Consider the following 22,605-nt stretch of genomic DNA (forward strand, 5'->3'; position numbering starts at 1 on the left):
CACACACACACACACACACACACACCTCACACCTCACACACACTCTTCACCCTCCTGCTATTAGGAAAGCGGTAGCGAAGCATTCCGTCAAATACAGACTGTGTAACAGCTTTTTCCTCTCAAGCCATCATTCTTCTCAATACACAGAACTAAACTGTACAAAACACACACACACATTCACTCAACTGTGTGTTATTGAACTGCAACCTGAACTCAACACACCCTCATTACTCATCTCAATCAATTCCTTATTCTTCTTTCGGCTGCTCCAGTGTCCATCACCACTGCAAACAGGAAAGTGCTCAGAGCGGGTCCTTGATGCAGTCCAACTTCCAGCTTGAACCAGTCTGTCGTTCCTACTGCACACTTCACTGCTGTCACACTGTCCTCATACATGTCCTGCACCACCCTCACATACTTCTCTGACACACCAGACTTCCTCATACAATACCACAACTCCTCTCTCCACCCTGTCGTACGCTTTCTCTAAATCCACAAACACACAATGCAGCTCCTTCTGACCTTCTCTATACTTCTCCATCAACATTCTCAAAGCAAATAATGCGTCTGTGGTGCTCTTCCTTGGCATGAAAACATACTGTTGCTCACAGATGGTCACCTCTTCTCTCAGCCTGGCTTCCACTACTCTTTCCCATAACTTCATGGTGTGACTGATCAACTTAATTCCCCTGTAGTTACTGCAGGTCTGCACATCTCCCTTATTCTTAAAGATGAGTACCAGCACACTCCTTCTCCATTCCTCAGGCATCTTCTCACCTTCCAAAATCATATTGAACAACCTGGTTAAAAACACCACTGCATCTCTCCTAAACATCTACACGCTTCTACCGGTATGTCATCTGGTCCAACCGACTTTCCACTCTTCATCCTCTTAATCGCTGCTCTCACTTCCTCCTTACTAATCCTATCTACATCCTGCTTCACATCTCCACATCATCCAACCTTCTCTCTCTCTCTCATTTTCCTCGTTCATCAGCTGTCCAAAATACTTCGTCCATCTTCTCAACACACTCTCATTTCTCATCCACACCATGATAGAACAGTTTAAACACCTCCAATGTTTCTGCTCTTACTCCCTTTCCACTTGGTCTCCTGAACACACAACATCTCTACCTTTCTCCTCTCCATCATATCAGCTCCCTCTCTCCCTTTACCAGTTATAGTACCAACATTTAAAGTACCAACCCGAACCTCCACTTCTCCTCCACTTCTCCTCCACTCTCCTCCACTTCTCCTCCACTCTCCTCCACTTCTCCTTTTCCTGCTGTCTCTGTATACATTTTCCTTCTCTCCTTCTGCTCCTTCAGCCAACAGTAGCATAATTTACACCGGTACCCTGTTGTTAATGATACCTGTGGTGATTGTTGGTAACCTGGGCCCGACCGATCCGCTATGAAATTCTGATTTGTGATCCATATGTTTGATTCGGCACATGTTTTACACTGGATGTCCTTCATAACACAAACCTTCACATTTATCCAGGCCTGAGACACTGAAAGTCACCTGACGTGTGTAACACTAATGACTTCGTTCCACCACCATTTATTTATTATTTATATTTAATTGTATTTTACTGTTTCATGCTGTTTTTTTGCACCTCTTGTCTGCTGCTACTGCTGTTTTTGCACTGCCTTGTGTTTATGTTTACAAATACTCTTTGTTTATAGTCCTTTATTGTCCTATTTTACACAGTACTGTGTATGCACTTCATGTAGCTTTATGTTGTTTAATGTAGCACCAGGGTTCTGGAGGAACTTTATCTAATTGATGACTATCAGGGTCAGTGAGCTCACCAAGGACATCAGCGTAGTCTCTCAGTACTCAACCATGTATGGTGCCAGGACCTTGCCTGGGTTAATCCATGAGAGGGTTTTCCTTATGTCCGCTGGAGACAGACAGGCCACCTGGTCATTGGGATGTGTGAGTAGTTTTTGTGCAGGTGTGTCATTCTATGTTTACCTACATGTGATGAAGGTCTTGGTGGCTGTCACATTGTCAATGCACTTTTTGATGCACTGTTTCAGTAAACTCTAGACTGTATAGTCGGTGTAAAAATGCTCCAGTCTGGAGACAGTCCTGTAGTCCTAAGAAAGCCTAATCTGGCTGTAGCATGGTGTGTTTCTGAACTTGTTTGGTGAGTTTGATACAGCATCGGGACGCTGCGCTCATTGTGGTCGGAGATTTCAACAGTGCCAACCTCAAGCGCGCACTCCCGAACTTTCATCAGCACATCACCTGCCCCACCAGGGGCGAAAGAACACTGGACCACTGCTATACAACATTCAAGAACGGCTACAAGGCACAATCACGTCCACCATTTGGGAAATCGGACCATGCCACCATCTTCCTCATGCCTGTTTACAAACAAAGGCTGAAACAGGAAGCTCCGGTTCAGAGGGAGGTCGCGCGCTGGACTGACCAATCGGTGGCCGCTCTGCAGGACGCTTTGGATGACGCAGACTGGGACATGTTCCGGCGCAGCTCTGATGACGTCAACATGTTTACGGAAGCGGTTGTGGGATTCATCGGGAAACTAGCAGATGATACAGTGCAGAAAACCACTATCAGGTACGTTGAACGTTTCCCAACCAGAAGCAGTGGGTGGATAAAACCATCCGCGACACTCTGAGATCCCGCTCCGCTGCCTACAACACGGGGCTCGCCACCGGGGACATGGAAGAGTACAAGGCTGCGTCTTACAGTGTTCGCAGAGCGGTGAAGGATGCAAAGCGGCCCTACGGGAGGAAACTAGAGTCACAGTTTCAACATGGTGGCTCTAGGAGCCTGTGGCAGGGACTAAGGACAATAACGGACTATAAAACACCATCCTCTAGAATGGTGAATGCGGACGCTTCTTTGGCAGAAGAGCTAAACACCTATTACGCTCGTTTCGAGGCTGCAGCTAACCACGCTAGCGGCGCTAGCGGCACAACCAGCGTGCATGCCGAGAGAGCCGGAGAGGTAAACACGATCACCATCTCAGAGCATGACGTGAGGAGGGCGTTCAAGAGAGTGAATACCAGGAAGGCAGCAGGACCAGATGGCATCACAGGTTACACTGGATGTCCTTCATAACACAAACCTCCACATTTATCCAGGCCTGAGACACTGAGAGTCACCTGACGTGTGTAACACTAATGACTTTGTTCCACCACCATTTATTTATTATTTATATTTAATTGTATTTTACTGTTTCATGCTGTTTTTTTGCACCTCTTGTCTGCTGCTACTGCTGTTTTTGCACTGCCTTGTGTTTATGTTTACAAATACTCTTTGTTTATAGTCCTTTATTGTCCTATTTTACACAGTACTGTGTATGCACTTTATGTAGCTTTATGTTGTTTAATGTAGCACCAGGGTTCTGGAGGAACTTTATCTCATTGATGACTATCAGGGTCAGTGAGCTCACCAAGGACATTAGCATAGTCTCTCAGTACTCAACCATGTATGGTGCCAGGACCTTGCCTTCACGTTCTGAAAGCCGGCGCTGACCAGCTAGCACCGGTGTTCACCGAGATATTCAACCTCTCCCTGGAACAGTCTGTTGTCCCCTCATGTTTTAAACAGTCCACCATTGTTCCTGTCCCGAAGAAACCCCAGCCCGCCTGCCTCAATGACTACCGTCCTGTAGCTTTGACCTCAGTAGTGATGAAGTGCTTCGAGAGACTGGTCAGAGACTTCATCACTGCATCACTACCAGACACACTGGACCCATTACAGTTTGCGTACCGTCAGAACCGCTCTACTGAGGACGCCATTGCTCATCTCCTCCACACCACGATGAGCCACCTGGACTACAGAAAAGGGAATTATGCAAAGATGTTGTTCGTGGACTACAGTTCAGCGTTTAACACCATAAATCCCTCCACACTCAACTCTAAGTTGGAGGTCCTGGGACTCAGCCAGCAGCTGTGTCAGTGGATCTCTAACTTCCTGACAGACAGACCACAAGCCGTACGGGTGGGAAAACATACCTCATTCACCCTCACCCTCTGCACTGGAGCTCCCCAGGGTTGTGTTCTGAGCCACTTGCTGTACTCGCTGTACACATATGACTGTGTGGCCACATCCAACTCCACCACCATCATCAAGTTTGCTGACGACACTGTTGTGTTGGGCCTGATCAACAACAACGACGAGATGGCCTACCTACAGTTCAATTCAATTCAATTTAATTCAATTCATTTTTATTTGTATAGTGCTTTTAACAATGAACATTGTCTCAAAGCAGCTTTACACAGATAATGCGGTGATTAAAAATGAATATGTTCTTTATGAGTAAGTTTGTCCCTGATGAGCAAGCCGGTGGCGACTGGCGACTGTGGCAAGGAAAAACTCCCCGAGATGGCATAAGGAAGAAACCTTGAGAGGAACCAGACTCAAGAGGGAACCCATCCTCATCTGGGTTACACCGAATGTCCATTTGTAGCAGGTATACAATGTTGCGGGGTGCAGTGATGATGATCAAAAGCGAAATGTATTTCTGAGTCAGTGTAGGAGACTGTTGACATCAACTACAGTCCGATCCATCCTCAAAGCTCCCGTTCTTACTCCAGAATTTCATGGAACCACCCAAGGCGTTGATGACAAACCTTCCCCAGCTGCACAGAGTGGCCTCCAGTCAAAGAGAACACTATCCAGAGGCAGGCCTGGATGAAGTGGGAAGATCCACGGGGGGGAGAGGGGCAGGAACAGTGGTCACTGGAGCCTCAGGAGCATGTTTAACTCGACCGAGAGAGAGAGAGAGAGAGAGAGAGAGAGAAGAGGGTGACAGGAAGAGAAGGATATGGATTATTAAGTGTACCTATTGTTGCATGAGAGTTAAAGTCACAAAGTCACTGTGCAGTTTGGACTCCGGCAAGACTCGCTATGGCAGCATAACTAAAAGGGAGAACCAGAAGGCAACACAGACATGAGGGATCTCTGGGATAAGAGACGGCCCACCACACCACCATCAACAAACCTGAATGAACACGTGAATGTGAGGGGACGACAGCGTACAAATATCCCAGTTCACCAAACACTCTATATCAATGTTCCCTCCAGATCTTACAGGAGGTTAAAAACCTGGAGAGATGGTGCCAGGAGAACAACCTTCTCCTGAACGTCAGCAAAACTAAGGAGTTGATCGTGGACTTCATCACATAGCGGGAGCGGTCATACCAACCGCTAAACATCTGCGGGACTCCAGTGGAAAGAGTGGACAGTTTCTGGTACTTGGGTGTTCACATCACACAGGATCTGTCTTGGTCCTGTCACACTAACACCCTGGTGAAGAAGGCCCGGCAGCGTCTGTACCATCTGAGACGCTTAAGGGACTTTAAACTACCCTTTAGGTGCTTAAGACTTTCTACACCTGCACCATTGAGAGCGTTCTGACGGGTAGCATCACTTCCTGGTTTGGGAACAGCACCATGCAGGACAGACAAACCCTCCAGAGGGTGGTGCGTTCAGCTGAACGTACCATCCACACCGAGCTCCCTGACCTGCAGGACATCTACAGCACGCGGTGCAGGACCAGAGCCAGGAAGATTGTGAAGGACCTCAGCCATCCCAACAATGGACTCTTCTTTTTGTTGTGTTTGTTCCTGAAAGCGAACATAGAGAGAATGAGTAGGAGCTTCTTCACGCAGGCCATTCGGTGTTTAAACCAGGAAACACCCAGGATCTAAAAGCTGGTCCACTCTCTCCATCATCACACTTCTTCTCTGTACAGATCTCATTTTTCGCACCACGACACTTTAAACTCTGGACTTGCACAGCAAAGTGCACTTTATATTTATTTATTTTATACCACACCATTCTGCACACGGACACTTTATGGAAACTCTATACCGCACACGGTCACTTACGGACCCTTACACCACACCATACCGCACACGGACACTTACGGACCCTTACACCACACCATACTGCACACGGACAACCCACCACTAAAATTGTCTATTGTTTACACTTAAGTACACATTGTTCACTGTTTCTTTATATATCCTTTATACCTTATATTTTATTTTATTTTATATAGTTTTTATACTTAATTTATCTGCTTTTTTTCTTTCTCCCCACCCTATTTCCCTCTTGCCAGACCGTCGTATAAAGCATTTCACTGCATGTCGTACCCTGTATGTATGTGTATGTGATGAATAAAATTTGATTTGATTTGATTTGTTGGAATTAGCATAACAGAGATGTGATGCATATTTTTCTGTTGTGTAAGACAGGCCCAATGTGCAGTTTTCTCTTGTTTTAAAGTTCATGTGTTGGTAAAACTTCAGTGTTTATACAGTGTTTATACAGTGATCTAGCGGTGTAGTGTAGAGTTCAGTAGTGTGATGGTGGATGTAAAAAAGCTGTCCCTGAACCTGCTGGTTCTGGTGCGTAAGTTACTGTATCTCCTTCTTGATGGAAGGAGGTTAAACAGTTTATGACTGGGATGTGAAGAGTCCTTGATGATGTTTTGAGCTCTGCACCGACATCTGCTGTGGTGAAGGTGTTTAATGGCAGGTAGTTGGTGCCAGTGATGCGTTGGGTGATTTTGATCAGTCTTTGCAGGTCTTTACATTCGCACACAGTGGAGCCTCCGTACCATACAGGGATGGAGTTGGTCAGGATGCTCTCGATGAAACAGTGGTAGCACAACAGACACAATATTTGCTTTGAGAATGTTGATGGAGAAGTATAGAGAAGGACAGAAGTTGCATTGTGTGTTTGTGGATTTAGAGAAAGCGTACGACAGGGTGGAGAGAGGAGTTGTGGTATTGTATGAGGAAGTCTGGTGTGTCAGAGAAGTATGTGAGGGTGGTGCAGGACATGTATGAGAACAGTGTGACAGCAGCGAAGTGTACAGTAGGAACGACAGACTGGTCCCAGGTGGAGGTGGAACTGCATCAAGGATTGGCTCTGAGCCCTTTCCTGTTTGCAGTGGTGATGGACAGGTTGACAGATGAGGTCAGACAGGAGTCTCCATGAGCTATGATGTTTGTGGATGATATTTTAATTTCTGGTGAGAGTAGGGAGCAGGTGGAGAAGATCCTGGAGAGGTGGAGGTACACGCTGGAGAGAAGGGGAATGAAAGTCAGTAGGAGTAAGACAGAGTACATGTGTGTGAATGAGAGGGAGGGCAGTGGAGGGGTGCGGTTGCAGGGAGAAGAGGTGGAGAAGGTGGAGGAGTTCAGGTACCTGGGGTCAACAGTGCAAAGTAATGAAGAGTGTGTTAGAGAGGTGAAGAAAAGAGTGCAGGCAGGGTGGATTGGGTGGAGAAGAGTGATAGCAGGAGTGATTTGTGATAGAAGAGTATCTGGGAGAGTGAAAGGGAAAGTTTATAGGACTGTGGTGAGACCTGAGATGTTGTATGGTTTAGAAACAGTGGCATTGAGTAAAAGACAGGAGGTGGAGCTGGAGGTAGCAGAGCTGTAGATGTTGAGATGTTCTTTGGGAGTGATGATGATGGACAGGGTTAGAAATGAGTTTATTAGAGGAACAGCGCATGTAGGACGTTTTGTAGACAAGGTGAGGGAGGTGAGATTGAGATGGTTTGGACATGTGCAGAGGAGGGACATGGGGTATATCAGTAGGAGAATGCTGAGGATGGAGACACCAGGAAGTAGGAAAAGAGGAAGATCAAAGAGGAGGTTTATGGATGTGGTGAGGGAAGAAATGCAGGGAGATGGTGTGAAAGAGGCAGATGTAGAGGACAGGGGGGGATGAAGATGAATGATCTGCTCTGGAGACCCCTAATGGGAGAAGCCGGAAGAAGATGAAAAAGAGAAAAATATTCCTTCAGATGTTTCTTCTTAGTAACATTTACTTCTCCAGACTTTTGCTGACCCGTCCCCACTTTTTTGAGAGGTGTTGCAGCCAGGAAATTGAAAACGACCTTATTTTTCCTTAAATGGTGAATTTCTCCAACTTACACATTTAATGTGTTTTCTATTGTGAATTAAATATGACTTTATGAGATTTGCAAATCATTACATTGGGGTTGTAATGATCAATAGTGTCAAAAGTTGCACTAAAATTAAACAACACAAGTAAAGAGACAAAACCCTGATCATGAACACACACTACAGTAACGACATTAAGGTGCGTAATTTCTCTGCTCTGGTGAACATCCAGTTTTTTCAGTGTGTGAAGTGCGACATGTTTATTCAGTGTTTTTCCATCACTAGTGATAATTGTATCTGTAAGAAGTGTAAGCTAGTTTGCTCTTTGACGGAGAAGATCTTAGCATTAGAGGAGCATCCAGAGTCTAGAGAGAAGCAGTGAGTGTGAGATCAGTCCAGGTTCTGCAGGTGAAAGTCTTGAGGTCCTAGGTGGAGTTAGCATTCCCCTGACTCCGGCATTAGAGCCCTCGCAGCGGGGCGAGTGGGTGACTCTGCGGCATACTCACAAAGACAAAGGTAACGCTAAGTCTTGCCCACGGGAACACCAGTCCTCTCTGCTTCACGTGTCCCACAGGTTTGCTCTCCTCAGTGAAGCACCTGCTGAGAAACCTGAAAGAGCTCTGGTTATAGGAGACTCTTTTCTGAGACACGTGAAATTAGCGAGATCTTTGGGGCATCAGCAGCATAGGTAAGTCCAGGCCAGGGTGCCAGACATAGCAGGTCAGCTTAGGTTCCATCCTCAAAGTTCTTACTTCGGAATTTCATGGAACCACCCAAGGCGTTGATGAGAAACATCCCCAGCTGCACAGAGTCGCCTCCAATTGAAGAGGACACTATCCAGAAACAGACCAGGACGAAGTGGGAAGAAATGGGTGTCTGTGCTGTGATGAGGCCAAAATCCTGACTGATACATTTCATAAATGTTATTCCTCAGTAGATGTGAGCAGAACTGCTGTGCTACAACCTGTTCTAGAATTAGAGTTTTTTTATTTGCTCATTTGAAGTGTGTGCTCAGTGTTAGTGGAGGAACTGATTGTTTAATATGGGTTTTAGGACGTTTGTTAAATGTGTTGTGACTCAGTGAGCTTAAATATGTACCTCACAGGTGTGAATAGCGAGAGACTGAAAGTGTTTGTGTTTGTGAGAGAGTCACTGATTGTGGTTGTTGTGTACTGTAGAATGCTCAGTGGCTGGTGGGACGAGTAACGATGAGTGTAACATCATGGTTTTTGGTGAGCAGCTCCGGCACTCGGCACCGCTTACCGCGAGAGATGATCTTTGTGGGCCGTGAGGACTGTGAGCTCATGCTGCAGGTGAGACGTCATTAAACACACACTCACACACACACACAAACACACACACACACACACACAAAACACAAACACACACACAAACACACATGCACATCATACGTGTATCACCTTAATAATGTCTGCAGCTGCTTCACCTAATCCTGATTAACAACATACTAACATAATTTTTTATCAAACATCTCTCTCTCTCTCTCTCTCTCTCTCTCTCTCTCTCTCTCTCCCTCTCTCTCTCCCCCTCTCTCTCTCTCTCTCTCTCTCTCTCTCTCTCTCTCTCTCCCCCTCTCTCTCTCTCCCCCTCTCTCCCTCTCTCTCTCCCCCTCTCTCTCTCTCTCTCTCTCTCCCCCTCTCTCTCTCTCTCTCTCTCTCTCTCTCTCTCTCTCTCTCTCTCTCTCCCCCTCTCTCTCTCTCTCTCTCTCTCTCTCTCTCTCTCTCTCTCTCTCTCTCCCTCTCTCTCTCCCCCTCTCTCTCTCTCTCTCTCTCTCTCCCCCTCTCTCTCTCTCTCTCTCTCTCCCCCTCTCTCTCTCTCTCTCTCTCTCTCTCTCTCTCTCTCTCTCTCTCTCTCTCTCAGTCCCGCAGTGTAGATAAACAACATGCTGTAATTAACTACAATGCTGCTACAGATGAGCACTTGGTGAAAGACCTGGGCAGTTTAAATGGGGTAATTTTAACCTCTTTACTTCACTCACATCATCATTTTATTATTTTAATTACACCACCAACGACAACAACAACAATAATAATAATAATAAATTACATTGTAACTGCACTGTATTCTATAATAAGTCCTATAATAAATATTCTTTATCTACACTGTATGGCCAAAAGTATGTGGACACCTGCCTATTACTGGAGTGTGTAATTGCCCACATTGTGGTTAGGATTAGGGTTAGGGTTAGGATTAGGATTAGTGTGTGTGGGTGAAGAAGCAGGAGTGTGTGTGTGTGTGTGTGTGTGTGTGTGTGTGTGTGTGTGTGTGTGTGTGTGTGTGTGTGTGGAGATGCAGGTCTGTGTGTGTGTAGATTCAGGTGTGTGTTTGTGTATATGCGTGTTTGTGTGTGTTTGTGAGTGGCTCAAATTCAGTCATTTGGGTGTCCAAATAGGTCCACATGCATTCAACATTAAGTGTACATGCATAGAATACAGTGTGTCTATGTGTGTGTGTATATTTGTGATGTGTGTGTGTGTGTGTGTGTGTGTGTGTGTGTGTATTAGACCTTTGTGAATGACCTGAGGATTCCTGATCAGACGTATATCACACTTAAACTTTCGGACATCGTTCGGTTTGGATATGATATCCTTCTGTCTAGAAATACAGAAATATTTGTGTTTTTTTTTTAGCAAAGTTGTTTTGAAATAATCTGTTTTGCTGTGTGTGTGTGTGTGTGTGTGTGTGTGTGTGTGTGTGTGTGTGTGTGTGTGTGTGTGTGTGAGACAATGCACTGGGTGTACATGAATATTTTTCTTTAACGGTGAGAAACATTCCCATGTGTATGTTCTGGAGCGAAGTCAACACAGAGTACCAGAGGAGGCTCTGAAGGTCAGTTCATCACACACACACACACACACACACACACACACACACACACACACACACACACACACATATATGTATATATTATTAGTAGTATTGTTATTTTAATTAATACAATTAGTGTTCACAGTAGGCACCCTCTAATGTGTGTGTGTGTGTGTGTGTGTGTGTGTGTGTGTGTGTGTGTATAATGATGATGTGTGTGTGTGTCTGTGTGTGTGTCTGTGTGTGTGTCTGTGTGTGTGTGTGTGTGTGTGTGTGTGTGTGTGTGTGTGTGTGTGTGTGTGTGTATAATGATGATGTGTGTGTGTGTGTGTGTGTGTGTGTGTGTGTGTGTGTGTGTGTGTATAATGATGATGTGTGTGTGTGTGTGTGTGTGTGTGTGTGTGTGTGTGTGTGTGTGTGTGTGTATAATGATGATGTGTGTGTGTGTGTGTGTGTGTGTGTGTGTGTGTGTATAATGATGATGTGTGTGTGTGTGTGTGTGTGTGTGTGTGTGTGTGTGTGTGTGTATAATGATGATGTGTGTGTGTGTGTGTGTGTGTGTGTGTGTGTATAATGATGATGTGTGTGTGTGTGTGTGTGTGTGTGTGTGTGTGTGTGTGTGTGTGTGTGTGTGTATAATGATGATGTGTGTGTGTGTGTGTGTGTGTGTGTGTGTGTGTGTGTGTGTGTGTGTGTGTGTGTGTGTATAATGATGATGTGTGTGTGTGTGTGTGTGTGTGTGTGTGTGTGTGTGTGTGTGTATAATGATGATGTGTGTGTGTGTGTGTGTGTGTGTGTGTGTGTGTGTGTGTGTGTGTGTGTGTATAATGATGATGTGTGTGTGTGTGTGTGTGTGTGTGTGTGTGTGTGTGTGTGTGTGTGTGTGTGTGTATAATGATGATGTGTTTCTGCCCCCAGCATGAGAAATACACCAGCCAATTGCAGATGGAATTAAAATCCTGTGAGCTGAAAAAGATAGAGCTACAGGAGGACAGAACAAAAACAGACAGGTCTGAACGCAAGAGTCTCACAGGTAAGAGAGAGAGAGAGAGAGAGATGTGAGGGAATATGTAGGGTGGCATGGGGGGAGTATGTGAGGGAATATGTGGGGGAGTATAGGGGAAGTATGTGAGGGAATATGTGGGGTAGCATGGGGAAGTATGTGAGGGAATATGTGGGGTAGTATGGGGGGGGGGTATGTGAGGGAATATGTGGGGTAGTATGGGGGGGTGGGTATGTGAGGCTATATGTGGGGTAGTATGGGGGGAGTATGTGAGGGAATATGTGGGGTAGTATGGGGGGAGTATGTGAGGGAATATGTGGGGTAGTATGGGGGAAGTATGTGAGGGAATATGTGGGGTAGCATGGGGGGAGTATGTGAGGGAATATGTGGGGTAGCCTGGGGGAGTATGTGAGGGAATATGTGGGGTAGCATGGGGGAGTATGTGAGGGAATATGTGGGGTAGTATGGGGGGGGGTATGTGAGGGAATATGTGGGGTAGCATGGGGGGAGTATGTGAGGGAATATGTGGGGTAGCATGGGGGGAGTATGTGAGGGAATATGTGGGGTAGCATGGGGGAGTATGTGAGGGAATATGTGGGGTAGTATGGGGGGGTATGTGAGGGAATATGTGGGGTAGTATGGGGGGAAGTATGTGAGGGAATATGTGGGGTAGTATGGGGGAGTATGTGAGGGAATATGTGGGGTAGTATGGGGGGAAGTATGTGAGGGAATATGTGGGGTAGTATGGGGGGGTATGTGAGGGAATATGTGGGGTAGTATGGGGGGAAGTATGTGAGGGAATATGTGGGGTAGTATGGGGGGAAGTATGTGAGGGAAAGGCATCTAAGGCAATGAATTCCATAATCATTTGTGTAATGACCTTTGCCTTGACACTATCACTGGGAAACTTCCTGCCTTTTCAAAAACGTCCGTCACAGATGGAGTGCGCCTGCTCTGTGCTTTTCTGTGCCGCGTTTCTCTCATATTCAGCATAGCGATCGGGATGTTTGGATTTCAGGTGATAAATTAAACCCGACGTGGTCTTTGCAGACGCAACCCATCTTAAAATTTTGGCATTACATGTTTTGCAAATCGCTCTCCGTGGGTCTTTCTCAGATATACGTCCACACCGCAGACATGTTGCTTCAGACCTGCATGCCGCGGTTTCTGTTTGCATCATCACAACAAACTGTTTCGGCCGTGTTGTTTCGGTGATCAAAGTCTTTTGCCCGAAAACCGAAAATGCACTTTTGGGCCTTTTTCAGCTGAAAATTTCCGGTGGCCGAATATTCGGTGCATCCCTAGTTGATTTGTGAGTTTTTTTGCGTGTGTGTTTGTGTGTATACAGACTTTTCGATGTCTCGTCCCACTCCTTTATATGGACAGCCCTCATGGTGGGGTGAAGAAGATTCAGGAAGTAAAGATTTCATTATTGAAGCACGTAAAACAGACGAAAATCGATCAGGTAAATAAATACATCTCACGTAGCTCCTCACTCACCTTCTCACTTATCTTCTCATTTAAAACCTCATTTAACACCTCACATACCCCCCCATGTACCTCCTCACTCAACACTTCACGTACCTCCTTATTTACCTCCTCACTCAACACCTCACACACCTCCATATTTAGCTCCTCAATTACACCCCACACCCCCTTATTTACCTCCTCACTCAACACCTCACACACCTCCTTATTTACCTCCTCACTCAACACCTCACACACCTCCATATTTACCCCCTCACCCAACACCTCACACACCTCCATATTTAGCTCCTTAATTAACACCCCACACCCCCTTATTTACCTCCTCACTCAACACCTCACACACCTCCTTATTTACCTCCTCACTCAACATCTCACACGCCTCCTTATTTACCCCCTCACCCAACACCTCACACACCTCCATATTTAGCTCCTTAATTAACACCCCACACCTCCTTATTTACCTCCTCACTCAACACCTCACACACCACCTTATTTACCCCCTCACTCAACACCTCACACACCTCTCTATTTACCCCCTCACTCAACACCTCACGCACCTCCTTATTTACCTCCTCACTCAACACCTCACACACCTCCTTATTTACCCCCTCACTCAACACCTCACACACCTCCTTATTTACCCCCTCACTCAACACCTCACACACCTCCTTATTTACCTCCTCACTCAACACCTCACACACCTCCTTATTTATCCCCTCACTCAACACCTCACACACCTCTTTATTTACCTCCTCACTCAACACCTCACACACCTCCTTATTTACCTCCTCACTCAACACCTCACACCTCCTTATTTACCTCCTCACTCAACACCTCACACACCTCCTTATTTACCTCCTCACTCAACACCTCACACACCTCCTTATTTACCCCCTCACTCAACACCTCACACACCTCCTTATTTACCTCCTCACTCAACACCTCACACACCTCCTTATTTACCTCCTCACTCAACACCTCACACCTCCTTATTTACCTCCTCACTCAACACCTCACACACCTCCTTATTTACCTTCTCACTCAACACCTCACACACCTACTTATTTTCCTCCTCCCTCAACACCTCACACACCTCCTTATTTACCTCCTCACTCAACACTTCACGTACCTCCTTATTTACCTCCCCATTCAACACCTCACACACCTCCTTATTAACCTCCTCCCTCAACACCTCACACACCTTCTTATTTACCTCCTCACTCAACACCTCACACACCTCCTTATTTACCTCCTCACTCAACACCTCACACACCTCCTTATTTACCCCCTCACTCAACACCTCACACACCTCCTTATTTACCTCCTCACTCAACACCTCACACACCTCCTTATTTACCTCCTCACTCAACACCTCACACCTCCTTATTTACCTCCTCACTCAACACCTCACACACCTCCTTATTTACCTTCTCACTCAACACCTCACACACCTACTTATTTACCTCCTCCCTCAACACCTCACACACCTCCTTATTTACCTCCTCACTTAACACTTCATGTACCTCCTTATTTACCTCCTCATTCAACACTTCACGTACCTCCTTATTTACCTCCTCCCTCAACACCTCACACACCTCCTTATTTACCTCCTCACTCAACACCTCACACACCTCCTTATTTACCTCCTCACTCAACACCTCACACACCTCCTTATTTACCTCCTCACTCAACACCTCACACACCACCTTATTTACCTCCTCACTCAACACCTCACACCTCCTTATTTACCTCCTAAACTCAACACCTCACACACCTCCTTATTTACCTTCTCACTTAACACCTCACACACCTCCTTATTAACCTCCTCCCTCAACACCTCACACACCTCCTTATTTACCTTCTCACTTAACACCTCACACACCTACTTATTTACCCCCTCACTCAACACTTCACGTACCTCCTTATTTACCTCCTCACTCAACACCTCACACACCACCTTATTTACCTCCTCACTCAACACCTCACACCTCCTTATTTACCTTCTCACTTAACACCTTACACACCTCCTTATTTACCTCCTCCATGAACACCTCACACACCTCCTTATTTACCTCCTCATTCAACACCTCACACACCTCCTTATTAACCTCCTCCCTCAACACCTCCTTATTTACCTCTTCACTCAACACCTCACACACCTCCTTATTTACCTCCTCACTCAACACCTCACACACCACCTTATTTACCTCCTCACTCAACACCTCACACCTCCTTATTTACCTCCTAAACTCAACACCTCACACACCTCCTTATTTACCTTCTCACTTAACACCTCACACACCTCCTTATTTACCTCCTCACTCAACACCTCACACCTCCTTATTTACCTCCTCACTCAACACCTCACACACCTCCTTATTTACCTCCTCACTCAACACCTCACACACCTCCTTATTTACCCCCTCACTCAACACCTCACACACCTCCTTATTTACCTCCTCACTCAACACCTCACACACCTCCTTATTTACCTCCTCACTCAACACCTCACACCTCCTTATTTACCTCCTCACTCAACACCTCACACACCTCCTTATTTACCTTCTCACTCAACACCTCACACACCTACTTATTAACCTCCTCCCTCAACACCTCACACACCTCCTTATTTACCTTCTCACTTAACACCTCACACACCTACTTATTTACCCCCTCACTCAACACTTCACGTACCTCCTTATTTACCTCCTCACTCAACACCTCACACACCACCTTATTTACCTCCTCACTCAACACCTCACACCTCCTTATTTACCTTCTCACTTAACACCTTACACACCTCCTTATTTACCTCCTCCATGAACACCTCACACACCTCCTTATTTACCTCCTCATTCAACACCTCACACACCTCCTTATTAACCTCCTCCCTCAACACCTCCTTATTTACCTCTTCACTCAACACCTCACACACCTCCTTATTTACCTCCTCACTCAACACCTCACACACCACCTTATTTACCTCCTCACTCAACACCTCACACCTCCTTATTTACCTCCTAAACTCAACACCTCACACACCTCCTTATTTACCTTCTCACTTAACACCTCACACACCTCCTTATTTACCTCCTCACTCAACACCTCACACACCTCCTTATTTACCTCCTCACTCAACACCTCACACACCTCCTTATTTACCTCCTCACTCAACACCTCACACACCTCCTTATTTACCTCCTCACTCAACACCTCACACACCACCTTATTTACCTCCTCACTCAACACCTCACACCTCCTTATTTACCTCCTAAACTCAACACCTTACACACCTCCTTATTTACCTTCTCACTTAACACCTCACACACCTACTTATTTACCTCCTCCATCAACACCTCACACACCTCCTTATTTACCTCCTCATTCAACACCTCACACACCTCCTTATTAACCTCCTCATTCAACACCTCACACACCTCCTTATTAACCTCCTCCCTCAACACCTCACACACCTCCTTATTTACCTTCTCACTTAACACCTCACACACCTACTTATTTACCTCCTCACTCAACACTTCACGTACCTCCTTATTTACCTCCTCATTCAACACCTCACACACCTCCTTATTAACCTCCTCCCTCAACACCTCACACACCTCCTTATTTACCTCCTTACTCATCACCTCACACCTCCTTATTTACCTCCTCACTCAACACCTCACACACCTCCTTATTTACCTCCTCCCTCAACACCTCACACACCTCCTTATTTACCTCCTTACTCAACACCCCACACACCTCCTTATTTACCTCCTCACTCAACACCTCACACACCTCCTTATTTACATTCTCACTCAACACCTCACACGCCTCCTTATTTACCTCCTCCCTCAACACCTCACACACCTCCTTATTTACCTCCTCACTCAACACCTCACACACCTCCTTATTTACATTCTCACTCAACACCTCCTTATTTACCTCACACACCTCCTTATTCACCTCCTGTCCTGTACCTGGATGTCGAGATGAATCAGGCAGGTCTGAGAAGAAGAAAGAGACAGGAACACTGGTACCTGAGGAGCATGTTTACCTCAACAGAGAGAGAGAGAGAGTGAGAGAGAGAGAGAGAGAGAGAGAGAGAGAGAGAGAGAGAGAGAGAGAGACAGAGACAGAGACAGAGAGAGAGAGGGAAGAGAGAGAGAGAGACAAAGAGACAGACAGACAGAGAGAGAGAGAGAGAGAGAGAGAGAGAGAGAGAGGGTGAGGGTGTGAGAGAGAGAGAGAGAGAGAGAGAGAGAGAGAGAGAGTGAGAGAGAGAGAAAGAGAGAGGGTGAGGGTCAGAGAGAGAGAGAAAGAGAGAGAGAGAGAGAGAGAGAGAGAGAGAGAGAGAGAGAAAGAGAGAGGGTGAGGGTGAGAGAGAGAGAGAGAGAGAGAGAGAGAGAGTGAGAGAGAGAGAAAGAGAGAGGGTGAGGGTGAGAGAGAGAGAGAGAGAGAGAGAGAGAAAGAGAGAGGGTGAGGGTGAGAGAGAAAGAGAGAGAGAGAGAGAGAGAGAGAGAGAGGTGATCAGGGTGTAAGTAGGAACAAGATTCACTCTGGCAGCAGAACTAAAAGGGAGAAGCAGAAGGAAACACAGACATGAGGATCTCTGGGATAAGAGACGACCCACCACACCACCATCAACAAACCTGAGTGAACGTGTGAGAGTGAGGAGACGACAGCATCCAAATATCCCAGTTCACCAAACACTCCATATCCATGATCCCTCCAGATCTGCTCCTTTACCTCACAAACACCTACTGACTAAAGACTCCACTAAATAAATATGTTTTATTTAACACTTGAACACTGAGTCTGAGTCTAAGTCCAGCTCGGTCAGATACTGCGGCACGATAACATTCAGTGTTTCTTACACCAGTAGTATAAATCTGCCTATAAATAATAATAATTGGAATTGACTGACTAGACTTCTTTTGTAAAAAAAACTTCTAATGTTTTACATTTGTGTTTTGTTTATTTTGTGACAGTTAGATTATTATTATTATAAATAGCTGTGACTCCGCCTCCTCTGAAATTTAGACGGGGTTGGTGTATGTAACTATATACAGGAGGACTCGCTTCATTTAATACTCGATATTAATTTGGTTTATCACATTTCTATTAAACTTTTGATCAGTAACAATAACATTTATATTCAGCGCTTTTGATGAGATCTAATATTTCACAGACCCTGAGTGACGACTCTGTGCAGCTAGCAGATGGTCGGTTTAGACTTTTGTCTGCTCCTTGCCTCCTCACTCAACACCCCACTCAACATCTTACATACTTCACCACTTACCTCCTCACTCAACCTGTTTCTGTTGTAGTGATGTGATGTACTGATCACACATGTACTTACATATATTCTGTTGCTTGTGAGCAGAAATCCTGAAGGAAACAGAAGTTAACGGCTCTCTTCAGGAATTACGTGATGGCCAAAGCAAGTCTACGTTTTTGTACCTCCGAGAACCGAGTTATTTTGAGATTCCCACTAAGGAAATTCAAACACACTCCAAATTTGCAGAAATAGAGCTGAACGACATTCCCACTAAGGACACAGATGCTTTACCAAAATCCACTCCACCTGTTTACCAGAGCCACGCCTCCTTCACCATCGAGTTTGATGAATGTACACCAGGAAAAATTAAAATCAAAGACCATGTGACCAAATTCTCATCTCGCCAGCGCAGTAAACATTCGAGTACTAAAGTGAGCAGCACTGCACCAAATGAGGTCCAGTCTCCTGAGAGCAAGGTTGCTGATTGGCTGGTTCAGAGTGACGTTGGCATGATGTCATTGAGACGGCCGACTAGTGACGATGTGTACAGCACTAAGAGTGACCTTGCATTGCACATCAGGACTCTCAAAGGTCATTTAATATTCCCTTTAATGTTCATTTAAATATGAAATATTGTTTATATCTTAGACAAGAGTGACAAGGTGTGTAGATGTGCACTGTACAAAATAACTGTCTAAATAAAATTATAAAATCTATGATTTTAAAAGATACAGATTAAAAACAAGTTAAATGATCTGCCAGTGATAATACACAGTAGTTACGCTGCAAAAACTAAGAACATTCTATACATACTGCTTCTTAAAATACTTAAACTTTTGCAACATAAAACATTATTGAATGTACTTTGTCATCACTGAATACTTAAAGATCTTCAATATGAAAAATTGAAATCTAACTACAGAACAACTTTGTAAAAAATAAGTACTTTGTATAAAGAGCAACGCTCCAAAAAAGAATAACCGTACTGGATAATGTTTGGAAAGAGTGTGGTGACTTATAGTACAGATTCTTATAATTTGTTATTTTGTTGTAAATAAATGTGAAAGTATATGATAAAATAATAATAAAAGTCCTAAATGTGATTATTGAGCATTTTCTACTGGGCAACCTTAAGACCAGTTATTACAGCTAAAATTAAGTCTTAAAAGATACAAGGCCTTCAATGATGTCTCGGATAGTAATGAAGCTCAATTTTTTAGGTAAAAAAAGAAACTTTAAGCTTTACCAGGTAAGGAAAAATAAATAATCACAATCACAAATTACACAATCTGCTCTTACATAGTATTTTGTTCTATAAACAAATAAGATTTGAGATTAAGTCTGGAAATAGGATTGCAAGTCCTGAATAGATGAGGACCATTGCAGTGTATGTTCTATAAATTGTATGTTTAATTTGTATTGTTTACACATGTTAATAAAGTGTTTCTACACTTGTTTGTAGGTCACCATCATGAAGATGGCACTCAGAGTGATTCTGAAGATCCTGTAATAAATGGAAAGAGGAGTAAATCTCATCACTCAGTTCAATCGGAGGAATCAAGCATGTCAAAAATATTGGAACCATCTGATTCTTACAAACCTCAGTCACCAACTACAAATATTCATGAATTCTCCAGTGTACTTGAAGGAAGTGAAGTAGAAGAACCTTTACATTCAACTCAAAGCCAAATCAAATGTGTACCTCAGGAAAGTCTGAGCCAGCAGGCCTTTATTATTGAGTTTTTTGATGATAATCCACGTAAGAAACGTTCCCAGTCTTTCACCCACAATTCTGTACATGGAGATAATTATTCAGCTCTCAAAGCGAAACTGGAGAGACGTAAAGGAGCTGAAAGACCGGCATCTGTTCATGGTAGCATTCCTCCTACGCAGCAAATCACGGTCCCTCTAAAGGGCTTCAGTCACACTGCTCATAAAAGATCAAGCTCACTAAAGAGGGAAAAAACAGAGGATGCAACAAGCAAAGGTGGAACTTCCCCTTCCTCCTCTGGCACTTCCTGTTCCATCACTTCCTCCTCCTCTCGCTCCTCTCCAGCAATCACCATCAAACCTTTTGGAAGCATTGGAAAGAAATCCAAACTTGCTCAAGAATTTGTTCATGAGTTTCTTAATGAATCATCCCCTCCGATGTCAGCACCACCAGTGATGATGTCACCATCACAGACAAATCTTCCATCTCCAGAGGACAAACGTGTATGTGCACCATCCTCCATGTCTTACCCCACCTCTCCATCCCAGATGCATAAACAGCATCTGCCCCAAACGCTTCTTCCTGCTTCTTTTCCTGATTCTGTCCTGACCTCGCCTTCAGCTGTGGCTCCAGATTCCTGTGTTTCAGCCTTACCTCCATTTACTCCTATATTGGGCCCTGGATCAGATTCTAAAGCCCTCAGAACACAACCAAAAGGCCCTGGAGCAATTCGTACGGAAGAGGAGGACAGTTTAAGTGATGCTGGTACTTACACTATTGAGACTGAGTGTCAGGATAAAGAAGTGGAGGAAGCTCGCAGTATGATTGATCAGGTGAAAAAGAAAGATAGGCCATCTCCACGTTTTATTACTGAGCTAACTTAATATCCACACAGACAATAAAACCCATTTGTAAATGTTTTACAGGTGTTTGGAGTGCTGGATGCTCCGGAATACAGCGGAGTTTACAGACCAGTCATCAATGAGAAAGAAATATTAAACCAGTCCCGAGCTGAAATCATGAACACATCAGCAGAAGATCTTAATGATTTTAAATCAAGCATTAGTGGAGATCCAGAAAGCTTTCTACAGGTATCTGTGATCACCTTTGTTATAAAACACTCAGTTTCAGTGGGGACATGGTGGGGGTGGGTCATGGACATGGTGGGGGTGGGTCAGGGACATGGTGGGGGTGGGTCAGGGACATAGTGGGGGTGGGTCAAGGGCAATGGGAAGAGGTGGGATAGGGGCATTGAGAGCGCGAGACAGGGGCATAGTGGCTGTGGGTCAAGGGCAATGGTGAGAGGTGGGATGGGGCATGGTGGGGGTCGGTCAGGAAAAGAGTTCTGAGTGATGTGTGATATGTGCAGGAGTAAGGAACAGGATGAAGGACAGGGCCACTAACAGGTTTCTGACTGAAATGTACATACCGAGACCATTACTTTCTTTCTGTAATTACTTTCTATTTTGGAGGAACTTCATTATCGTGGTGATGTAGAACCTTCTCTGAGAGGTTTTTGATGACACTCTGACTTTACAGTGCATCCGGAAAGTATTCACAGAGCTTTAATTCAGCACATATTGTTATTTTACAGCTTTTTTACAAAATGTATTAAATTCATTATTTTCCTCTAAATTCTACAAACAATCCCCTATAATGACAATGTGAAAGAAGTTTGTTTAAAATCTTAAAAAAAGAAAAATCATGTGCATAAGTATCCATAGCCTTTGCCATGACACTTTAAATTGAGCTCAGGTGCATCCTGTTTCTACTGAACATCCTTGAGGTGTTTCTACAACAAGATTGGAGTCCAACTGTGGTAAATACAGTTGATTGGACATGGTTTGGAAAGACACACACCTGTCTATAGAAGGTCCCACAGTTAACAGTGCATGTCAGAGCACAAACCAAGCAATAAAGTCCAGGGAATTGTCTGTAGACCTGCAAAACAGGATTGTATCAAGTCACAGATCTGGGGAAGGAGGCAGAAAAATTTCTGCAGCATTGAAGCTCCCAATGAGCACAGTGGTGCCCCTGAAGGACTCTCAGGCGATGAGAAACAAAGATTGAACTCTTTGGCCTGAATGCCATGTGTCATGTCTGGAGGAAACCAGGCACCGCTCATCACCTGGGCAATACCATCCCTACAGTCGAGCATGGTGGTGGCAGCATCATGGTGTGGGGAAGTTTTTTTTCCAGCAGGAACTGGAAGACTGTTCAGGATCAAGGGAAAGATGAAGGCAGCAATGTACAGAATGTACAGAAACCTGCTCCAGAGTGCTCTGGACCACAGACTGGGGCGACGGTTCATCTTCCAACATGACAACGACCCTAAACACACAGACAAGATAACAAAGGAGTGTCTACGGAACGACTCTGTGGATGTCCCCGA

The 22,605-nt window shown here is 44.9% G+C and overlaps 1 protein-coding gene across 1 annotated transcript in view; it reads left to right on the plus strand.

Annotated features, from left to right (window-relative positions):
- Positions 1-22,605, plus strand: part of cep170bb (centrosomal protein 170Bb) — a 33,306-nt gene that overhangs the window by 2,414 nt on the left and 8,287 nt on the right. The window contains exons 2-10 of the mRNA XM_083562584.1: positions 9,083-9,217; positions 9,786-9,875; positions 10,430-10,508; positions 10,696-10,754; positions 11,652-11,766; positions 13,085-13,201; positions 18,608-19,093; positions 19,965-21,046; positions 21,140-21,304. Of these exons, the coding sequence (XP_083418710.1) occupies positions 9,113-9,217; positions 9,786-9,875; positions 10,430-10,508; positions 10,696-10,754; positions 11,652-11,766; positions 13,085-13,201; positions 18,608-19,093; positions 19,965-21,046; positions 21,140-21,304 (2,298 nt within the window). The 5' untranslated portion in view covers positions 9,083-9,112. The remainder of the gene's footprint in view (positions 1-9,082; positions 9,218-9,785; positions 9,876-10,429; positions 10,509-10,695; positions 10,755-11,651; positions 11,767-13,084; positions 13,202-18,607; positions 19,094-19,964; positions 21,047-21,139; positions 21,305-22,605) is intronic.

The sequence above is a fragment of the Silurus aristotelis genome (genome assembly GCF_946808225.1).
Source record: "Silurus aristotelis genome assembly, chromosome: 15".
NCBI lineage: Eukaryota > Metazoa > Chordata > Actinopteri > Siluriformes > Siluridae > Silurus > Silurus aristotelis.